Source organism: Megascapheus bottae, chromosome 23 (genome assembly GCF_031878675.1).
Source record: "Megascapheus bottae isolate mThoBot1 chromosome 23, mThoBot2.hap1, whole genome shotgun sequence".
Taxonomy (NCBI): domain Eukaryota; kingdom Metazoa; phylum Chordata; class Mammalia; order Rodentia; family Geomyidae; genus Megascapheus; species Megascapheus bottae.
Genome location: NC_143531.1, coordinates 23,875,451 through 23,894,660, shown reverse-complemented (window position 1 = coordinate 23,894,660; position 19,210 = coordinate 23,875,451). Strand labels below are relative to the sequence as shown.

The 19,210-nt window shown below is 43.9% G+C and overlaps 1 protein-coding gene across 1 annotated transcript in view; it reads right to left on the bottom strand.

The window, feature by feature from the left end:
• Window positions 1–19,210, bottom strand: part of Nr3c2 (nuclear receptor subfamily 3 group C member 2) — a 221,361-nt gene that overhangs the window by 15,688 nt on the left and 186,463 nt on the right. Inside the window, exons 6-8 of the mRNA XM_090356867.1 lie at window positions 17,299–17,443; window positions 6,743–6,873; window positions 687–844 (exon numbers count right to left, since the gene is read on the bottom strand). Of these exons, the coding sequence (XP_090212993.1) occupies window positions 687–844; window positions 6,743–6,873; window positions 17,299–17,443 (434 nt within the window). The remainder of the gene's footprint in view (window positions 1–686; window positions 845–6,742; window positions 6,874–17,298; window positions 17,444–19,210) is intronic.

Here is a 19,210-nt window from a genome sequence, read left to right as displayed (position 1 = left end):
TTTTGGTGGTTAAATGGAACTAGGAGTCTCACTGACTTTTCTGCCCAAGATGGCTTTGAAGAGTGATCCTTAGATCTCAGGCTCATAATTAGTTAGAATTATATATGTGAGCCATAGTTCCCAGCAAGAAGCAGATTTTAAATGACATACAAAGGAAGATATCTGAATCAATATTTTGTTGAAACTGCTAACTCCTCAACTACATCTTTGATTGATTTAGTTAGAAACAAGAGCAGAATTTACTTTCTGTATTTGCACAGGACATGAAACATAATAAAGATTGACTCCCGTGAAGAATAATGACTATAGGATATAAAACTTGGCAAAGATTGAAATGATCTAAACTGGCCCTGAACCACCAATAATGTTTTTGAAAGATCGAGTTGTTAGATTAACAGTTGTAGAAGATGGACACTATTTATGTAATACGAAAGCAAATGTTTGCATTTCACCCAAATGGACGGCAGAAATGAGAAACTTTATCTGACACCTGTAGCAAATCTGGAGGCCGTGCCCTGGCGTGTGCATGGAGCCATCCTGTGTGGAAAAGTAGTGGCTTCACGGGTGATCTAGAGAAATATACCCAGGCTATGCCTTAAACCTTGCAGTCTCTCACTGGTTCGGAAGGGTTGCCATGATGTGTGGCTGGGGCTCCTTCTCTGACCAGAGCCAAGGGTTCTACTCACATCGTGCATGGAGTCCAGAAGCTTGGTCAGTTGATAGAACCTCTGCCAGCTCTGCCCAGAGTTGCTGGGACACTTAGTCACCATCTTCCTCAGTTCTTTGATGTAGTTTGTCCTCATTTCTTCAAATGCAGCCTGACTCTTGAGGCCATCTTTAGGAACTGTGTTAAGGACCACAAAGAAACCATGAGTATTCAAAACATCATTAGCATCTGACTAGCAACACGGCCTCGGAGACTTGAGGCTCATAAGCCAATGATGAGGCTAGGTAGTAAATCTCAGTTAGTTGCAATTATAAATAACTATGCCCAGAGACAGACACCGAGGAACAATAACCACTATGTGCCAGCTGTGTATTATTACTTTGCATATATTAGCCCGCTTTAATCCTGTCATCAGCATTAAGGAGAAAGCCCATTATAGGATTCTCATTTTATAGATGAGGAAACCAGACTGTTCATTATTGAGTTGACATGCCTCATCTATGAATGGCAGAGCAGGAAGAATGGGCACGGAGTCCTCTGACTTCAAAGTCTTGTCTCCTGACACTACGTGGCTATGACAGGGTCCTGTGAATCTTGACATGGCCAGGCCTCAGAGGTAGGAAAGGAGATGGTGATTTTTGTGGGACAACTGAAGAGATACAATCTAAGTTGGGCGCTAGCAAGTCCACCCATCACACACTGTGGGAAATGGGCAGCTACCCATGGGAGGATGTCCCATCCCAAAAGCATGTCTACCTTTGTTCCAGGATGACCTGATGACTACTACTATGCTGTCATGTGACCTTCCAGGATGACCTGGGATGCAATGGGGAGCACAACTGTGACTGCACCTGCAGCAAAGTGGAAAGCTTTTTTTTTTCTTTTTCTGCCAGTCCTGGGCTTGAGCTCAGGGCCTGAACACTGTTCCTGGATTTTCTCAAGGCTAGAGCTCTACCACTTGAGCCTCAGCAACACTTCTGGCTTTTTTCTATGTATGTAGTACCGAGGAATTGAACCTGGGTCTTCATGCATGCTAGGCAAACACTCTACCACTAAGCCAAACTCCCGGCTCCAAAATGGAAAGCTTTTGATGAGAACAAGTCATGCTGACTCTTTGAGCTAGAGTGCTGTAGAAAAATGAGAGAGAGGGTTTCTTCTTTCCTTTTATGTAGTGGCTAGGTATTTTTTTTTTCTTTGTCAGTCTTGGGACTTGAACTCTGGGACTGGGTGCTGTCCCTGAGCCCTTCAGCTCAAGGATAACACTCTACCCCTTGAGCCTCAGCACCATTTCCTGTTTTCTGGTGGTTAATTGGAGATAAGAGTCTCATGGACTTTAGTGCCCAGGCTGGCTTTGAACCTTGATCCTTAGATCTCAGCCTCCTGAGTAGCTAGGATTACAAGCATGAGCCAATGGCACCCAGCCTGGCTAAGTTTATATATATATATATACACACACACAAAGTGAAGCTAATCTGAGTGCAATACTTCTTAGATGTTGGGCCTGTGGTAGAGTTGGAGGAGTGCTTGCCTAGTACATGATAAGTCCATTCACTCCAGAAGACTTGCAGACTCAGGACTTCCCCAAGATACAGTGGAGGGACCACATGGAGAAAGGGCTGAGAAGGAGGCTGTGATGCTGGAGTGAAAGCTAAACTGAAGTAGAAAGTCTCCGTCCATGTTTGCTTTTCAACATGCTTTCGTCAGACCTTGGAGAAACAAGGCCACTTTTAGGGAACGAAGACAGAAGGAAAACACATCTACATCTTGTGGTATCCACATCACTCTTTTCATTTCTTTTTTTTTTATAAAGATTTTTTTGTAATTAATAGGAGGGTTACATTATATTCACCAGATAGAAGGTGCATTACTTCACAAACATTGATACCCTTTCTCATGACTGGTCCCATTCCCCCGCCCCCCCGCTCATCTTGATTTCCTCCCTTCTCTCTTAGCTCTTTTCATTACTTATAACTGCTATAAATGATTGTTTCCTTGATCTTGGCTACTGTAGGGTGGCCAAGAATGGTTTCTGAGTATTGTATAAATGTTCTGAAACTTGGCATACGGTTTCCTAATCAACTTTATTACCCTACAGATGCGAATTTTCTTGTGAATTAACTCCTACTATTATATTGATATTCTTGAGTTTAATGGAGACTTTTGACTTGTGGTTTACAAATATATGTTGATCAAGGGGGGAAAATCCCTAACTGCAATTGCACAAATTCTCAAAGCTGTCAAATGTTAGTTGTAGTTTTAAATTATCTGACTTTCACATTACAAGTTAAAAACCATCCATGCTAAAATGAATAGAATTTTTTTTTTGTTGTTGTTTAAATTAAAAGCTTGTGACTGGGAGCATAGCCTAGTGGTAGAGTGCTCACCTAGCATGCATAAAGCCCTGGGTTCAATTCAGAAAAAGCCAGAAGTGGTGCTGTGGCTCAAGTGGCAGAGCTAACCTTGAGCAAAATGTGTCCAAGCACAGTGCCCAAGTCCTGAGTTCAAGCCCCAGGACTGGCAAAAAAAGAAAAGTTAAAAGTTTTAAAATATAACAGGTTCTGGTGGCTCATGTCTTTATTCCTAGCTACTCAGGAAGCCGAGATCTGAGGGTTGTGTTTCCAAGCCAGCCTGGGCACAGAAGTCTGTGTCACTCCTATCTTCAATTAACAACCAGACAACTGGAAGCAGTGCTGTGGCTCAAAGTGATAGACCATTACCCTTGAGTTGAAGAACTCAGGGACAGTGCCCAGGCCCAGAGTTCAAGCCCATGACCAACAAAAAGGAATATATACATATATATATATATAGTAAAAAAAAAACACAGGATGTTAATTACGGTTCTTTGTAGATCTACTATCCACTATTAACTTAAAATTTTTTCTACAAGAAACGGAAAGTTTACAAATAATAGCCTATACTGGTAATCTATAGAACAACATATTTGTAATTAAACCTTTAATGTTTCAACACAGATATTTGCATAGATATTACTATCTGTATATTAGAAAAAGTCACCCATCATGAAAAGAGTAAATTTCACTACCTTATTCCAATATAGTTTGGTGCAACTGTGTATGACCAAAGACTTTCAGATTCTGATGAGCTGTTTTATCAAAAAGACTCACAATGATAACATCTCATATCACATCTTATTACTTGCATTTTACTTCTCCAACTGAAATATACTGTACCGGCTTCTCAGCCAGATTTCTTTTTTTTAGAAGTTGAAACAAACCAATAAATAAAGGGAACTTAAGCAAAACCTCAGGTTCTGGAAGGCTGCCCAGAGTTTCTGAATTCGCTTATTAAGTACAGCGGAGCTGCTGGAGGACATCCAGCATTTCTGGGCTGAGGAAGTACAGAGACAACGGAAGCAAGGGTTGGTTGGTTTTCTCTGCAATCATCAGGAATGCGAGACTCTTGATGTCATCACTAAGCATCTCCATGTGCTGAACGGATATCAGGTGAGCAATTTCACATTCCTAAAGAGGAACAGTTTTCATGCATTCAAGCACAGACGAGCAAAAGAAGTCTATTAGAGTCTGAGTGGTCTGTGATTCTCGAAATTCTTTTCTTATGTTTGCTTGCTGCTTCGTTTTGCTTTTCCCTGTCATTAAAGAAATCATTAGATAACTGAAGCTAGGTGCTCATGCCTCTTATCCTAGCTATTAAGAGGCTAAGACTAGAGGACTGCAGTTAAAAGCTAGCTTATGCCGCGCTCCACCACACCACCCTAAAGCTTCTGTCTGGGAGCGAGGGCGGGCTGCGATGGTTGCAAGTGCTGAGGCCTGTGGCACACTGCAGAGGACAGGCCTTCCCTGAGCAGTCACAGGGCATGCACATAAAACACAGAAGGCCCAAAGCAACCCTCCTCCACACACACCCAGCGTGCACTGGTCACACAAAACACAGCTGCCAACCGCTGGTCCCGCCCTGATAACCCAACACTCAGCTGTCCTGGCTGCCGGCTGCCGTGTCACCAGGCCTCAGCCGAGGCTCAGGCTCCTGAGAGAAGGGGGTCAACCCTGGATAGGAGGCCCAAGTCCCTGGTCCAAACCCTGACATACTGCTCTCTCCACATGGGAATTGGGCTGTCAATCTCACAAGGTGGCTGCAAGCATTAGATGAGGCAATACCTGGTTGACGCTGGAAATGGAAGATTCCATGTCCACTTCCGGCTCTCATCACTGTAGCCCAGACTCATTCCTCAGAGCCAATTGCTCCCTGCTGCCTGTTCCACCCTGACCACCCAGCTCGAGAGCCTGCTCTTCTACCGCAGACTCTACACATTCCAGCTACTTCCCAATCCTTGTGGCCAGCACTCCAGCCATGGCTAGTTCGGCTGGTTCTGTCCTCTCTTGTCTCCTCTGGAACCTCACACAGCCAACTCTCCCTAAACGTGGCAGTCTACAGAAGCTTCCTATCAGTCTGCAAGTTTCTGCCTACCTAGAATCGGCTCCGTGCCTAGAGCCCCACTCCCACCACTTCTCAACCATTTCTGCAAATGCCATTGTGTCCCTGGCTCTTAGCCCCCAAACCACATTGCCTGGCGCTATCCGAGAGTCTGTCTCTCCCACCAGCTCCATGGTGCCTTTAACAAAACTCAACTGGCTTTCTTCTCTTCTACACGCCAAGAGAACCCACAGCCACTGGGCTTCAGCCATGAAATGTATTTTTTAACATTTCAATGCTACCTTCTCAATTCTACTCTTAAATTACCCCCATTTCCCAGCTATCACCATCAGAATATAGCACTGGCATAGATTAACCTGTATTCCATGTCACACAAAATCTTCCCCTTAATATAATTCTATTAATGGCATCTTTCTGTCTTCTAACACACTCTGCTGGTGTGTGTGTGCGTGTGTGTGGTCAGTCCTGGAGCTTGAATTCAGGACCTGGGCTCTGCCCCTGAGCAAATTTTGCTCAAGACTAGCACTCTACCACTTTGAGCCACAGCTTTTCTTCCAGTACTGATGGTTAATTGGAAATAAGAGTCTCATGAACTTTCCTGCCCAGGCTGGCTTTGAACCATGGTCCTCACATCTCAGCTTCCCGAGTAGTTAGGATTACAGGCATGAACCACCAGCACTTTTATCCTACTTTTTATTGCCCCTTCTTTTCAGTTCTCAAGGTCAAGTCTGCATGATTTCAGAAGGCGCCAGCAGCTGTCCAGCACACACCAATCATCCTGTGACAGCTTCCCGAAGTCCTCCGTGACAGGATTTCTCCTGAGAATGCCCTGCAGCCTCCCTTTATCCCACTCTGCTCCTGGACACGTCTTTCTGAAGCCTGAGACACAGCTCAGTCCCACCACATGCTCAAAGCCTCCTGTGCCACACTCCATGGCCTACCTGATAAAGTTTTGGGTTTTCTCAGTGGAGACTGAGCAATCTGGTCCAGTCTACACCCCACCCTCATTCCCCACCACTGTTCACCAGCATGATATGGAATGAATGCCCTGACAACAAAACAGATACGTAAAACCTGGACGTTAACAGGAGAAACCAGGCCCCACCAATGTGTTACTGCTTCTATATGCCTTTGACTCTGTTTTTCTTCTTCCCCACCATCCTCCCTGGCCTTACACACACACACACACACACTTACTCTCCTAACAGGAACACATCCTGTGCTCACGTCTAATCTATAACCCTTCCTGGATCCAGCTGTGACCCAGCTGCACCCCAGCCACACCATTGTCCCCGCTGTTCTCCCATCCCCAGATCTTTACGTTTTTCCTTCTTGGACCCACTGGGCCTTCCATACTGCCCGCAGTGTTTCGGTTGTCTTTGTCTTGTCTACAGTACGAGCCCCATGATGGTAGCGCATGTTACCAGAGTTTTCCAATCGCACCACACACACAGCAATCCTCTGTTTTTGTGTGTCCTTTTGTATTTTGTGGCTTGCTGGGTGATGCGATCAAAGGTTGTGCTTTCTCATGTGCACAAAGTCACTTAGCTCATTAAAGGCCAAAGCCCCATCCCATCTCCTGTGTATATTCTGTTCTATATGGACAGGCTGGGCTACTTGCTGGCCCGACCACATCCAGGCGCAGGGTGGAGCCAGGCCTACCGGTGCTCAGCAGCAGCAGAACCTTCATGACGGTGTACTCTTCAAAAGTGAGCTGCAGCCGCACGAACTGAAGGCTGATCTGGTGCATTCCCTGGCACAGCTCATACATGGCGGACTGATGCATCTTCTCCCTGCCAAGACAAGAGCCAAGGATGAGAATCAAGAAACCCAGGTTCCTCGAAAAACGCTGGCTAGAGCCTGAGACAGACCAGCAAAAGATCTTGCCTTGTTTGGGTTTAACATGAAGCAGGTGTTTGTGTGTGTGTGTGTGTGTATGTGTGTGTGTACACGCATGTGTATGTGTGCATGTGTGTATGTACACTGGGGCTAGAACTCAGGGCCTGGCACTCTCACTTGACTTCTCCAAGCATGACTGGTATGTAACCACTTGAGCCACACTTCTGCTTTGGTACTTTTTCCAAATAAACAAGAGAGAATAAAATACTTCTAGAGAGCCCAGCATTCATTGTGGCTGAGACAAACCTACAAAGCATCAAAATTCCTGGAATAGCCTTTCAAGGAAATACCATTTATGATGATAATTTCTTTACACGGGATGTTGAACCACGGGAAGGCAGACGTTCACAAGCTGCAAGTGCCTTGTCTGGCATCGACCATGAGCAAAACACCTCCGTGCCAAGGTGTTTCTGCTCTCAAGAGGTGTGAACACAACATCCACACACAGATTAAAGGTTACTGAGAGACGAAGATTCCACCTGAAAACAGATTAGCCCGTTCATGTGTGATAACACACCTAACAAAGGCATTTTTTATTTTGCACTTTGGAATGAGCAGCATCTCTTTTAACTCTTTGGTGAAGAGTTCATGGCTGACATTTTGGATTATTTGCCCACCCCAGAGCTGGAGTTCTTCTTGCTAACTGTCAGGAAAAGTATTATGAAGAACTGTCTTTATATTAATGATGAGGAGTCCAAGTTCTTAACACAGGTCTTCTTCTGTAAAACCCAGGCCTGAATGCCAGCCTTTGATATCACAGTTTTCAGCTCTTGCTGCCAGTAGCCCAATTATAAACACATCTGCAGCATCTCATAGCTTTTGTCATTATGGTCACTCACTTGTTTATTCTTTGATCCTCACTGTGTAGTGAAGATTTCATGTTTTCAAATTACACTGCTATTTCCATGGCATGACACTGAGTTCTCTAGGTGAATATTCGACTCAACATAGCCTGAAATTCCATGCAAACAAGCCCTTTCGAAAAGATGGTGAACTACACACATCATTTTGGCACAGTTAGATTAAATGTATAGAAGTGTACATCCAAAGCAGAGAAAGTGCTGACAGTCTTTGTTGCATTACTGGTATTAATAGAACACTACTTTACAGAGATACTCTGCTACATACTTTTACTCATCTTATAATTTTGTATCATTTTGAGGGGAAGTAAAGCATGTGTTTATAGTGGCTCTAAAAATACAAAACTAAATGCATTCCTCAAGTCATCCTTGAGCAGTACATTGAACAAAAGTGTGAGAGATTATGGAGGTAGGAAAAAGCCCTGTATTAGGTAAATCATATCCAAGAAACTGACCATTGCTAGTGTCTTGAGGATTGTGAGCAGTTATTCTTGTGCATGTCATTTATTTCTAAACATATTGTATGTAAGAACAGAATAAAGCTGATTAATAAATATAACAACCAAAGTGGACATAGAAATTTGTTTTCAATTCTAAACAGGATGGGCTAAAATACTGGCAAAAACAAGGAAGTGAGAAGAGAGAAGAGAGAGGGAGAGGGAGAGCAGTAGGGGAAAACGAGAGGGAGGGAGAGGAATAAATCACTATTTTCCAAGTCCCAGACTGGCCTTGAACTTGCAATTCTCTTGCCCAAGCCACCCGAAATCTAGGATTAAAGGAGTAAGCTATAGTACACTAGTACTAGTACTTGAAAGATATTCACCAATTTAGTAAAGTTGAGATTTTTCTCGAGTAAGAAACCAGTTTTATTCAGTTACAAATTCATCTGTTCTCTCAGAACATCCATTTTAAAAACCAAAATCATATGATCATTTGTAAATAGTTCTGAAATATCAAATTAAAAGAATACAAATCATCCAAACCAAATTCCAACTGAAACAAAAAAAAAAGAACATTCTGGGTTAGAAAATATTTTTTCTTCTTGCATTGAAAGAATTTGGGGCTAGAAATGAAGATTGTCCACACAATCATAGCAGGGAGTAGAAAAACTCCCATTAATCACACATTATATGGCTCTTGTTTCCATATCCTGGAGGTCCTTTCATGTAGCCTCATCCTATATGGTCTTGTGCATCTAGGTTTTGAGCTATTGTAGTCCTCTGCTAGGAGAGTCTAAGGTTTGTACTAACTATTATAAATGAGGGAAACTTTGTACTATGTTATTTCTCATCTCTTTTGTTGTCCCTTGGTTATTCTCATATTGTTACAGTATCTTACCTTGTTATCTGGTATATTGTATATACGATTATTTGTTTCTTTTAAATAGGGAAGGGAAGGGGGGGAAACAAGATGAGGGGAGGGGTGGGGAAGGGAAATGGGGACAAAAACATGAGAAGAGGTATCAATGTGTGTGAAGTAATGCACTTTCTATCTGGTGAATAGAACTTTAACCCTTCTATTAATTACATTAAAAAAGAAAACTCCCATTAAAATTATACTGGGCAAGGTGTCAAAATTTGAAAGATTGTGTGCTTGCTGTCTGCTTTTAAGTCAGTCCCAATGTAATCTGAACAACTGTTGCATCTACAGAACTCAAGGCACCTTGCCACCACTGTACGTTAATGTAGTCATACAATTCTATATCATGAGGACAATCCACTGAACCCACTAACCATGGGGCCACTCTTGTTTCTATTTAAGGTTCCACCTTATACAGCTCAAATAGACATTATTCACAAAGTGCAAGCACGGAGTTATTTGAAAGTCTCTGTGAAAGCGGACAAGGAGGTGAAGTAACTGGCCCATGTTTAATGAGTACAAAATTTGAGTTTTCCAACATGAGAAGATTCTGGAGAATGCTCTGACAAAAGAGTGGATGTACATACTACTACTGTACATTTCAGCAGGTCAAGATGACAGAACTTCTGTGTGTGCTACTATTTTAAAAAGTTTTGAAAATTAAAAAAACAAAGAGTCTCTACAACTACTGACTATACTTGCTATAGTTAAACAGAAATGAAGGAGTTGATATTTGTGCTTAATTATGTGATGTCTCTTAGGGAATCAGCTACTTTACTCTTCTTCTAAGCTTCGAAATATGTATCCTCTATTATTACAGCTCCAGTTTTGTTATTCTGTGTCTCCGTGGATTTTTCAGACTTACTTTATCTGTGCTTTTATTGCAAGCTACTGCAAGCTACACTCAATACTTTTCAGAAACAGGAAGGGTAAAAATTCTTTAATAAACCACGATTTCCGAAGGTCACTCAGGAACAGTTCCTCAAAGGCCTGTTGGTTGTGGTGCTGCTGCCTTATTGGGAGAAAAAACAGAACTTCTGTTATCACTCCTTTCCCTTGCCACACATTCACATTTTTTCATAACTGATGTTTTCACGTAAGCCGATTTTATACATGCCAAAGCAAGAGGATTCCCCGATCTCTCCACCCATAGGAACCTAAAAAGAGCAATGCTATTTCTTACCGAAGACTTTAGCAGCACTGTGCTACATGCTACACTGCACCCTGTCACCCCAGCACCCAGTCATGGCCACTGTTTTATTTAAGATGGAGCCACAGGAAGGGATCTCTGTCCCCTTCTCCCTACTCGGGCATGGGTCTTTCTTTGGCTGACTTCTGTGTGGTGCCCACGTCCACAGAAATGGGAGTGGTACATGAAATAAGCTAGTAATAACCAAGAATAGCTAAACAATGGATTTCACAGGCTTTGAGCTGGGTGCTTCTTTGTAGATAGACACAAACCAAAGAAATGGGTAATTGGGTTTAAACTCTTCCTAAGTGGACTGGCCAGGGATTCTGTCAGCAAGACTGTGATTACTCCTTGAAATCGGCTCTAGGAATGATGTACTTCATGTGCAATGGGGGTGGCATTATGGCCAGCCTCACAGCGGAGAGTTAAACAAGTTGAGCTCCTAGCGGAGCTGAGAGTCCAGTCACAACATCTGATAGTACACACCACATCACCGTGTCTGCATTAGCCTAACATCTGCTACGTGGTCAGTGTAACAGATGGTCCTGGTCTCAGGCTTGTTATAAAAAAACCCAGAATGTACAAACAGTTTTTCTTCCCTTTTCAAACTTTAATTAGAATAAAGATGACCTCAATTTGGACATTCATATTATTCCAGCTTACTGTCCGACTTTTTCACAGTCATTTGTGATGTCTCCTTAACTGACCAACAGAGCCTATTGTAGGAGGCCCATTTTGCCAGTTGTGCCTCTAACGTCTACTCATTTTTATTGTATTTATGCAACTGATTCATAACCAGGACAGAATTCAGCCACCAGGTGTGGACATTATTTGACGATGCTGTCTGTTTTGCTTTCCTTAGAGAGCGCATTGTATGTCCTGTTAGTCTCAGTGACATTCATCTATTTTCTATTAATTGTAACATGGTCAACTCTAGTAAGAGCTAAAAGCCCATCCAGGGTCTTGTTTGGCACCAGAACTGATGTTCCAGAAAGAATGTGTTTCCATAGACCTGCCACTGGAACACAGCAGTCAGAATTTCCACTCATGTTAATGGATGCTGAGAATGATGTAGGACAGTCCAGATTCCACAAGAGGCCAGTCACATAGCTTCCATCTGTCAAACCTAGAGTGGAAGGGTGAGCAGGGCTGCCCCTCCATCCCTACCCTACAGGGACTTCTCTCCCACTAGGAACTAATTGGACAGCTAAAGGTTTAACAAACCAGTTTTATTTTTTATTCTTGGCATTGGTAAGGAAGTCTATATATGTCCTGGCTCTAGTTCTTGACTAAACTACAATGATTTACTTATTCCACGAAATTTCTTTTGGAAAGCGAATCAAACCGCAGTAACAACAGCACTCTAGGATCGGCATGGACGTGGGCTGGCCTCAGAGCCTTATTCTTCAATGCCAAAGTGAGTATGGACTCTCATGAGCATTTACTAACTGCTCGCCTCGTCCACTAAGACTTCCAGTCGGCCTGGTGTCAGGCTGACCTCCATGTCTGCGGCTCTGGCACTTGGGGATCCACCAACTACAGGTCAAACAGACTGGAAAACTATTGTATCAGAAGTGAATGTATAGACAGACTTATTTTTCTTGTCATGATTCCTTAAATCATACAATAATTGCTTATGTAGCTTTTGCATTATTTAGTAATCCACAAGTGATTTAAAATATCAAGGAGGAGGGGAGTAGGTTATAGGCAAAGACAACTTTTTTTTGGAAAGGGACTCAAACACTCTTTGATACTGGTACCCATGGTGGGCGACCTGAAACCCCTCATCCTGCATATCAAGGGATGCCTTACACAGAGGGAGGAAATAAAGAAATGCCATTTTCCCAGCAGAAGACTGTTTCCATTACTGAGTCTCATTTTCAGGCTTTAGATTTCAATTTCTTAAACTTTAATGATTTGCAGACCTCACCAAAGGCTAAATGGAAGATAGAAAACTTCCAGGGAATCATTATTGCTTCATGCTGGGAGATGTTGGGTTGAAGCATGAAAAAGCATTGTTTAATTTCAGGAAGTGACCATAGTTTATTGATAAAAAATGGAGGAGCAGCATATAAAGGTAGGATTCTTATCCAACAACTATTAAAGCTCTGGAATGTGAAACAGAGTTAATTCTCGAATTAGAACTGGACTATGGTAGGGTAAAGCTGTCAGTGAACCACTTTCCTACTACAGAAAAGGTACCTATAACAGACACTGTGACACCATCTTCCTGGAGAAGCTCAGCACGCCAGCACCCAGGACCCACACTACACAAAGGCATTTGCTCTGGTAAAACCCAGTAGACAGCTGTGTCTATAGCCACAGACCACAGGCTCACATCCGCAGAGGCCACGCAGAGTGTATGGATGGAGCTGGGGAAGGCGCACAGCAACTGACTTTGCAAAATTATCCTGTGCAGGAAGAAAACATCCCAAGCTCCAGAGACTCCAGCAGCATGGATTCTGCGATACCCATGACTCTAAGGGCACCCTAGCAAATGTTCTTGAGGTACCACATTGCTTATTGCTGCATGAGAGGGAGCTCCTTTTGTCTGAATCACCCCCAAAGCGGATAGACTGTCTGCCTAAATAGACAAAAAAAATGAATTCTGAGCTCAATTAATCTATTGGAGATTAGTCACGTGTCCTTTCTTATTACAATTCCAAACATCTGTCACAAAGCAGATTTTGTTCAGGACATGAAGAACAACTGCATCATTCATTACTGGTGAAATCAACGTAACTCCACCCGCCCCAGCGTGACCCCATAAAACCAGATCGACACCCTCGTCCCTGTACTGTGTTTATAAAATTAAGACTACTGACATGTCCGAATCTTCCCCTTGATTTTGAAATTCTGTGGACTTCCTTTAATCAGAACTCAATAAGGAGCCCTGCAGTTTCTCTCTCATGACACACCACCTGTTGGGATGTACCTCAGTAGTAGTCCTGTGACCCCAGAGAAGGCAGGACCGGCTCTCTGGTGGAGGACACTGCTTCCATTTCCAGAGCAACAACAACCAACAAGGGGAGAGGAGAGGGGGAGGGAGAGAATCATCAGAGAGGGTGGAAACCTCTTTGGGGCTGGGTTTGCAGGGCAGATAGGAGAACATCTGGGACCAGAGCAATGCAGGCAGAGACAGGACCGAGGGAGAGAAAGAGCAGTATGGCCAGAGCAGAGAATACACAGAGAGGCAGCAGGAAAGGATGTTGAAAACAGACTTCTGAATGAACCCTTCGTTCATTCTAGGTGCTGGCAATGGACGGTCAGCCCAGAGGCCAGGCTCCCACCCTCCGAGGGCCAGTGATGGTGGTGGAGATGGGGACTGTAAAAACAACTATGAGGAAAATAAGAACAGAATAAAATGATAGAGGAGTCGACTCTGGTGATGTGGAAAATGGTTTCTCTGAGTATTATGGAGTATTATGCACTGGGAGAGGCTGGGAGAGTGATTGGCTTGTGTAAAGCAACCTGTCCAAAGGGCCTGCGGGCTGCAGGGCGCCCAGTGCAAATGGATGCGGCTGACCGAGGCCAGCAAGGCCTCTGAGGGAGTTCACTGGAAGACTATTCCAGTTCTGCTGCTGCACAGAGGATGGTGGATCCCCATCTGAGCTGTGGGCCCCGGGGCTGCCCTGGCCTTCAGGGCTCTTCCAGCCACCGATTCCCTAGTCATTGCAGTGTATGCCCCTAGAAGGAAGATGGTTTTGTTTTGCTTCCAGGGTTCTGTCTGTTGCTCAAGAAGGATGGGTGGAAGGAATGGCGAAGCAATCTCTGACCTTTTCTTTTGTGAGTGGGCCTCGCCGAGAGGGTATGGGGAGAGTCATGGCAGCTGGGAATGCCAACCCACATGTGCCTTCCGCTTGGAATGAGTGGTTCTTCTCGTACAATTCCACCAGGCTCAGGAGGAAACAGTGGTCTCATGCCTGCTCTGGAAACTCTTCCATGTAGGAACCTGCCTTGCTCTTTCTTGGGAACCTCATTTGGTTGTCTCTGAGGGTTGGGCACGAGTGACCTTGCCTAGATGGAAGGGGGGGGTGGAGGGGGCTGGAGCACACACCTGATGGCTAACACCCCACCACCATATGCTGTGGACTAGGGCTCCCAGCTGCTGGGTTTTCACAGGAAACCATGAAAAGATAAGGTACCAGAAAGGGAAAACTTCTGGTTTCCAAGTTTATTTCCTCATACTTAACCTAGAAGATTAAAAAAAAAAGGGAATTTCAGGAAGCTAGATTTTTAGTGACAGAAGGAAAAGAGGTGTATATGTGTGGGGGGGCGGGGGGAGTTCTAATTTGACAGGAGCAGAAAGGGAAGTGGACTGAGGACAGAGGAGAGAAGACACAGGAACCAGCCACGAGGGGAGCCAGCTCTCATCAACACTGTCGCCTGTTGAGCTGGCTCCTTAGGGAATGGCTATCACAGCATTCCTCCCCTCACCCAGAGCCGCCACGGGCATGCTCTGACCAGGCTTACACAACAAAGACCCCAGTGGAACACAGAGCCCTGCTCTCAGCCAGGTCTGGAGCTTGACGACATTGGGCTGAAGAGGCTGCCACTTAAGCCAGTATACATATGCCTTTAATAGACTTTAAATTTTAAACTATTAGGCCAGGCTTCAATGAGAGCACCATACTAAATCTTCATTTCCGGGGAAAAATGCAAAGCTTTCATTACAGGCTTAAGTGGGAGTTTTCCTATGTGTGTGGAATTGATACGCATTGGGAGAGCTGCAGCAATATATGGCTCATTGTTTCAAGGTAAAATTGAATAATTAATCATTTAATACAAATCTGAACGCTTTTGAGTTCATAATAAGAAAAGTTCTGCAGTAAAGTATTAGGTCGCATTTTCATCTGTGCATTTAATGAAAATTGGATGTGTTTCCTTTCCTGTCTTCCACCCTGAGCTGCAGAGTGAGACCAGCAGACATTTTCAGATCCATTCCAGAGTAGAGAGCCAACACCAGCCATCTAGTAGGCTTTGTTTCTCTGCTTTCATACAGCAGTGCTTCTGTTGATGAAATGTATGTCTTGATTCCTGTTTGTGTGGCAGTACTTGGAACTGAACCCATGGCCTCACACTTACTAGGTGGGCTCTCTACCACTTCAGCCATACCTCCAGACTCTTTCCTGCACCGATTATTTTTGTGGTAAGGTCTTGCTGTGGGACCAGGCCTGTATGGACGGCGACTCCCCCGTACTTCCTCATATCACTGGAGCTGACAGGTACATTCCACTGTGCCTAGCCCTTGCGTTCCCCCATATCTGGGACAACAGGTTCATGCAATCATGCTCAGCTACTTGGTGAGATAAAGCCTCACAAACTCCCATGTCCTGACTGGCCTTGAACCCAAGGGACTCTGACATGCAGCACCCAAGTAGCTAGGATTACAGATGTCAGTCACTACTATGTGTGATATTGTGTTTCTTCACCATGAACTTTATCCTCATAATCATACACATAAATAATGAACTATTATATACTGCTAGAAAGGACTTGGAAGTTGGATATATGCTACATATGAATGAAAGGAACACTGAAAACATGGTGCATGTCAGTCATTTGGCTTTGCTTTATGCTTTTGGTAAAAAACAATTATGTTGTTCTAGAATAAATACTTTTTTTTTTGGTCAGACTCTGGGCCTGGGTGCTGTCCCTGAGCTCTTCAGCTCAAGGCTACAACCCTACCCCTGGAGCCACAGTGCCTCTTCCTCTTTTCTAGTGGTTAACTGGTGATAAAGAGTCTCATGGAGAAAGGGTATCAATGTATGTGAATTAATGCACCTTCTATCTGGCAAATATAATGTAACCCTTCTATTAATTATAGTAAAAAATATATGAAAAAAAGAGTCTCATGGACTTTAGTGCCCTGGCTGGCTTTGAACTGTGATCCTCAGATCCCAGCCTCCTGAGTAGCTAGGATTATAGGTGTGAGCCACCGTACCCGCTTAGCATGAATACTTCTATAGTTGCCAAAAACCCCTCAACAACCAACCCATGCTGCTGACATTTCTTTGGAACAAAGTCACCTTCTTGGTGTACCATACTGGGTGGAAATGGTCCCTCAGGTAGAATGACTGAGGTGTCCTGGCACAGGTCTCTTCCTTTCTTACAACATAGCCATCATCTGCCACCTTCATTTCCAAAGTTCCTACTTTCATGTCTCCAGAGACAGCTATTTCAGAGAATAGGGCCGTGGTTACAATCCTAATTCCAGTGTTCCCTGCTAAATGTTTCTTGACCCAACAAGCACAAACAAGCACCATTATATATCAATGTGAAAGAAACGTGCAAATGTGGAATGCAAACAGTATTAAAATGCAAACTTAAAATAGGAAGGAATTCATAGGCAATGAAAAAAGCCTATTAAAATTCTTTCAATCTTTTAAAATGCATAGTAAGACTGGAAAAAAAAAGTTTCACTGCAGAGTACCATCTAGTCTTCTTTTATGACTGAAAAGAAGGGCAATTATGGTTGTCATGAAAACACGTCGAACAGCTGTATATGGTTAACAACACAATCACTGTATGATGCTCACAAAAACCCGACCCCTTACATATTCACATTCCTAGAAATCAGATCGTCTCCCAAGTGGAGGAGACACCAAAGAGACTGTTTTCTATTAACCATGGCTTTGTACCAGCTGAGTTTCCAGTGCCAACTGGATCATCTTCCGTTTGGGATAGTTCCCATTTACGATCCTGGAGGATTTTCAGACACTGATTTATGTGTCCAGAAGCCTATACATCCTATTGTCATAATAAGTAATTTTTAAGTCGTCAAAAATCGGCTGATTTTTGACTTGCAGTAGATTCTTTCACACAGGTACATCTGTTCAGAAATTATAGGAGGGAAAAACATAATGAATAGCTGCAGTTTGTTTCATGAGAGCTAATTAATAGGTACTTACTCATTAAAGACGAGGTCTGGTGCAAAATAGAGAAATTGGCTGTTGGTATGTTTGTAGGATCGCCAGCTCAAAGCAAATGATGATAGACACATCCAAGAATACTGGATTAGGGTAATTTGGTCCTCAAGAGGCAAGTTTTTAAATCCTGAAGAACAGAACAATTAACCACAGATATACACTTAGCATGTAAGAACATTCCAGAAAGCAGCTTCTTCAGTGAACAGCTCCCAGCCAGCTTGTCCAATAGACCCCCAAATCAAGCCTACAGGTCTACCCACTGGGTGGGCTACTTACTATCCACTGTGTGCTTCATGCCTGGCCCTACTCAACACTTCACTCATTCATTCATTCATTCATTCATTCATTCATTCATTCATTCATGTATTTATATGGGTACTAGAGCTTGAATTCAGGGCCTGGGAGTTGTCCCTTAGCTTTTTCGGTCAAGGCTGATAATGCTCTACCACTTCAGCTATGGCTGCACTTCTGGCTTTTTGGTGGTTAAGGTAAGAATCTCTGGGCTCTCCTGTCCACCTGTGCTTCAAACCGTGATCCTCAGATTCCAGGCTCCTGAGTAGCTAGGATTCTAGGTAGGAATCACCTGTGCAGGCTCTGATAGGCCTCTATGGTTCATTTTTTTTTTTTTTTTTTTTTTGCCAGTCCTGGGCTTGAGCTCAGGGCCTGAGCACTGTCCTTGGACTTTCTCAAGGCTAGAGCTCTAACACTTGAGCCTCAGCACCACTTTCGGCTTTTTTCTATGTATGTGGTACCGAGGAATCTAACCCGGGTCTTCATGCATGCTAGGCAAGCACTTTAACCACTAGGCCAAACTCCCGGCCCCCCTCAATGGTGTATTTTTTAAACTCACCCTCAGTCATGGAGAGACGTTTGGTGTAGGTCACAGCCTGAACTCTGGCCACACCGACACAGCTGTTGTTTACATGTAAAGACTTGTTTTAGCCCCACCCACAATTAGCAGCACCACATTCAAAGGCATCTGCACATCTGCAGAATGACCTAAGATTTCAGTTTTCAATGACTTTGTGGTACTTAAGAAATACTACAGCATCTAGTCACTGGTGGCTGACACCTGTTAGCCTAGCTACTCTGTCTTTTGGAAGCTGAGATCTAAAGATCAAAGTTCAAAGCCAGCCTGGGAAGAAACATCCCCCGAGACGCTTATCTCCAATTAACCACCAGAAAAACCTGAATTGGTGCTGGGCTCAAAGTGGTAGAGTACTAGCCTGGAGTAAAAGAGCTCAGGAACAGTGCCAGGCCACAAGTTCAGGCCCCAAGTTCAGGCCCCATGACAGACAAAAAAATAAAGTAAAAGAAGGAAAAAAGAAATACTACACCATGCTCCCCCTAGCCTGGGATCAAGACTGTAGTGTCACAGGCATCCTTGGCTACTCCAGGAGGGGCCTTGGCCTTCACCTTCTCTGCTCCCAGAGGCATCATGCGATTCTTTGGGGGTGCAGCTCTGTTTGTAGGCATCACCCACTGAAGCAATCCCTCATGTTTGTCTTTGCTTCTGTCTGACCAGGACAATCTAAGAAACTGCTTATGCTCTGTGACCCGGGACAAGGTAAGGTGGTAGGTTTTAGGCAGGACAGTTGCTCAGGGTCCTTTACAACTTGGATGCCAGGCCTTAGCTCTTGCTTAGACGATCCTGACTTCTGAGCATCCAAGAAGTTGCTCTGAGGATCTCACCAGCCCAGTGCATTTTTATCTTATGAATACTTTCAGGCTGGAAGTCTCCATGCCTCCAGTCTAAGCCCTGATGTGTGTACGAGCAGCAGAACCCTGAACTGTGCATTCTCAGCAGTGAGCTCACTGCCCAGACTTTCAGAGCACTGTCCCTCAGTCTCAGTACCTGTCTTGAACTCTGACATGAGTATGTCCTAGAGAAGGC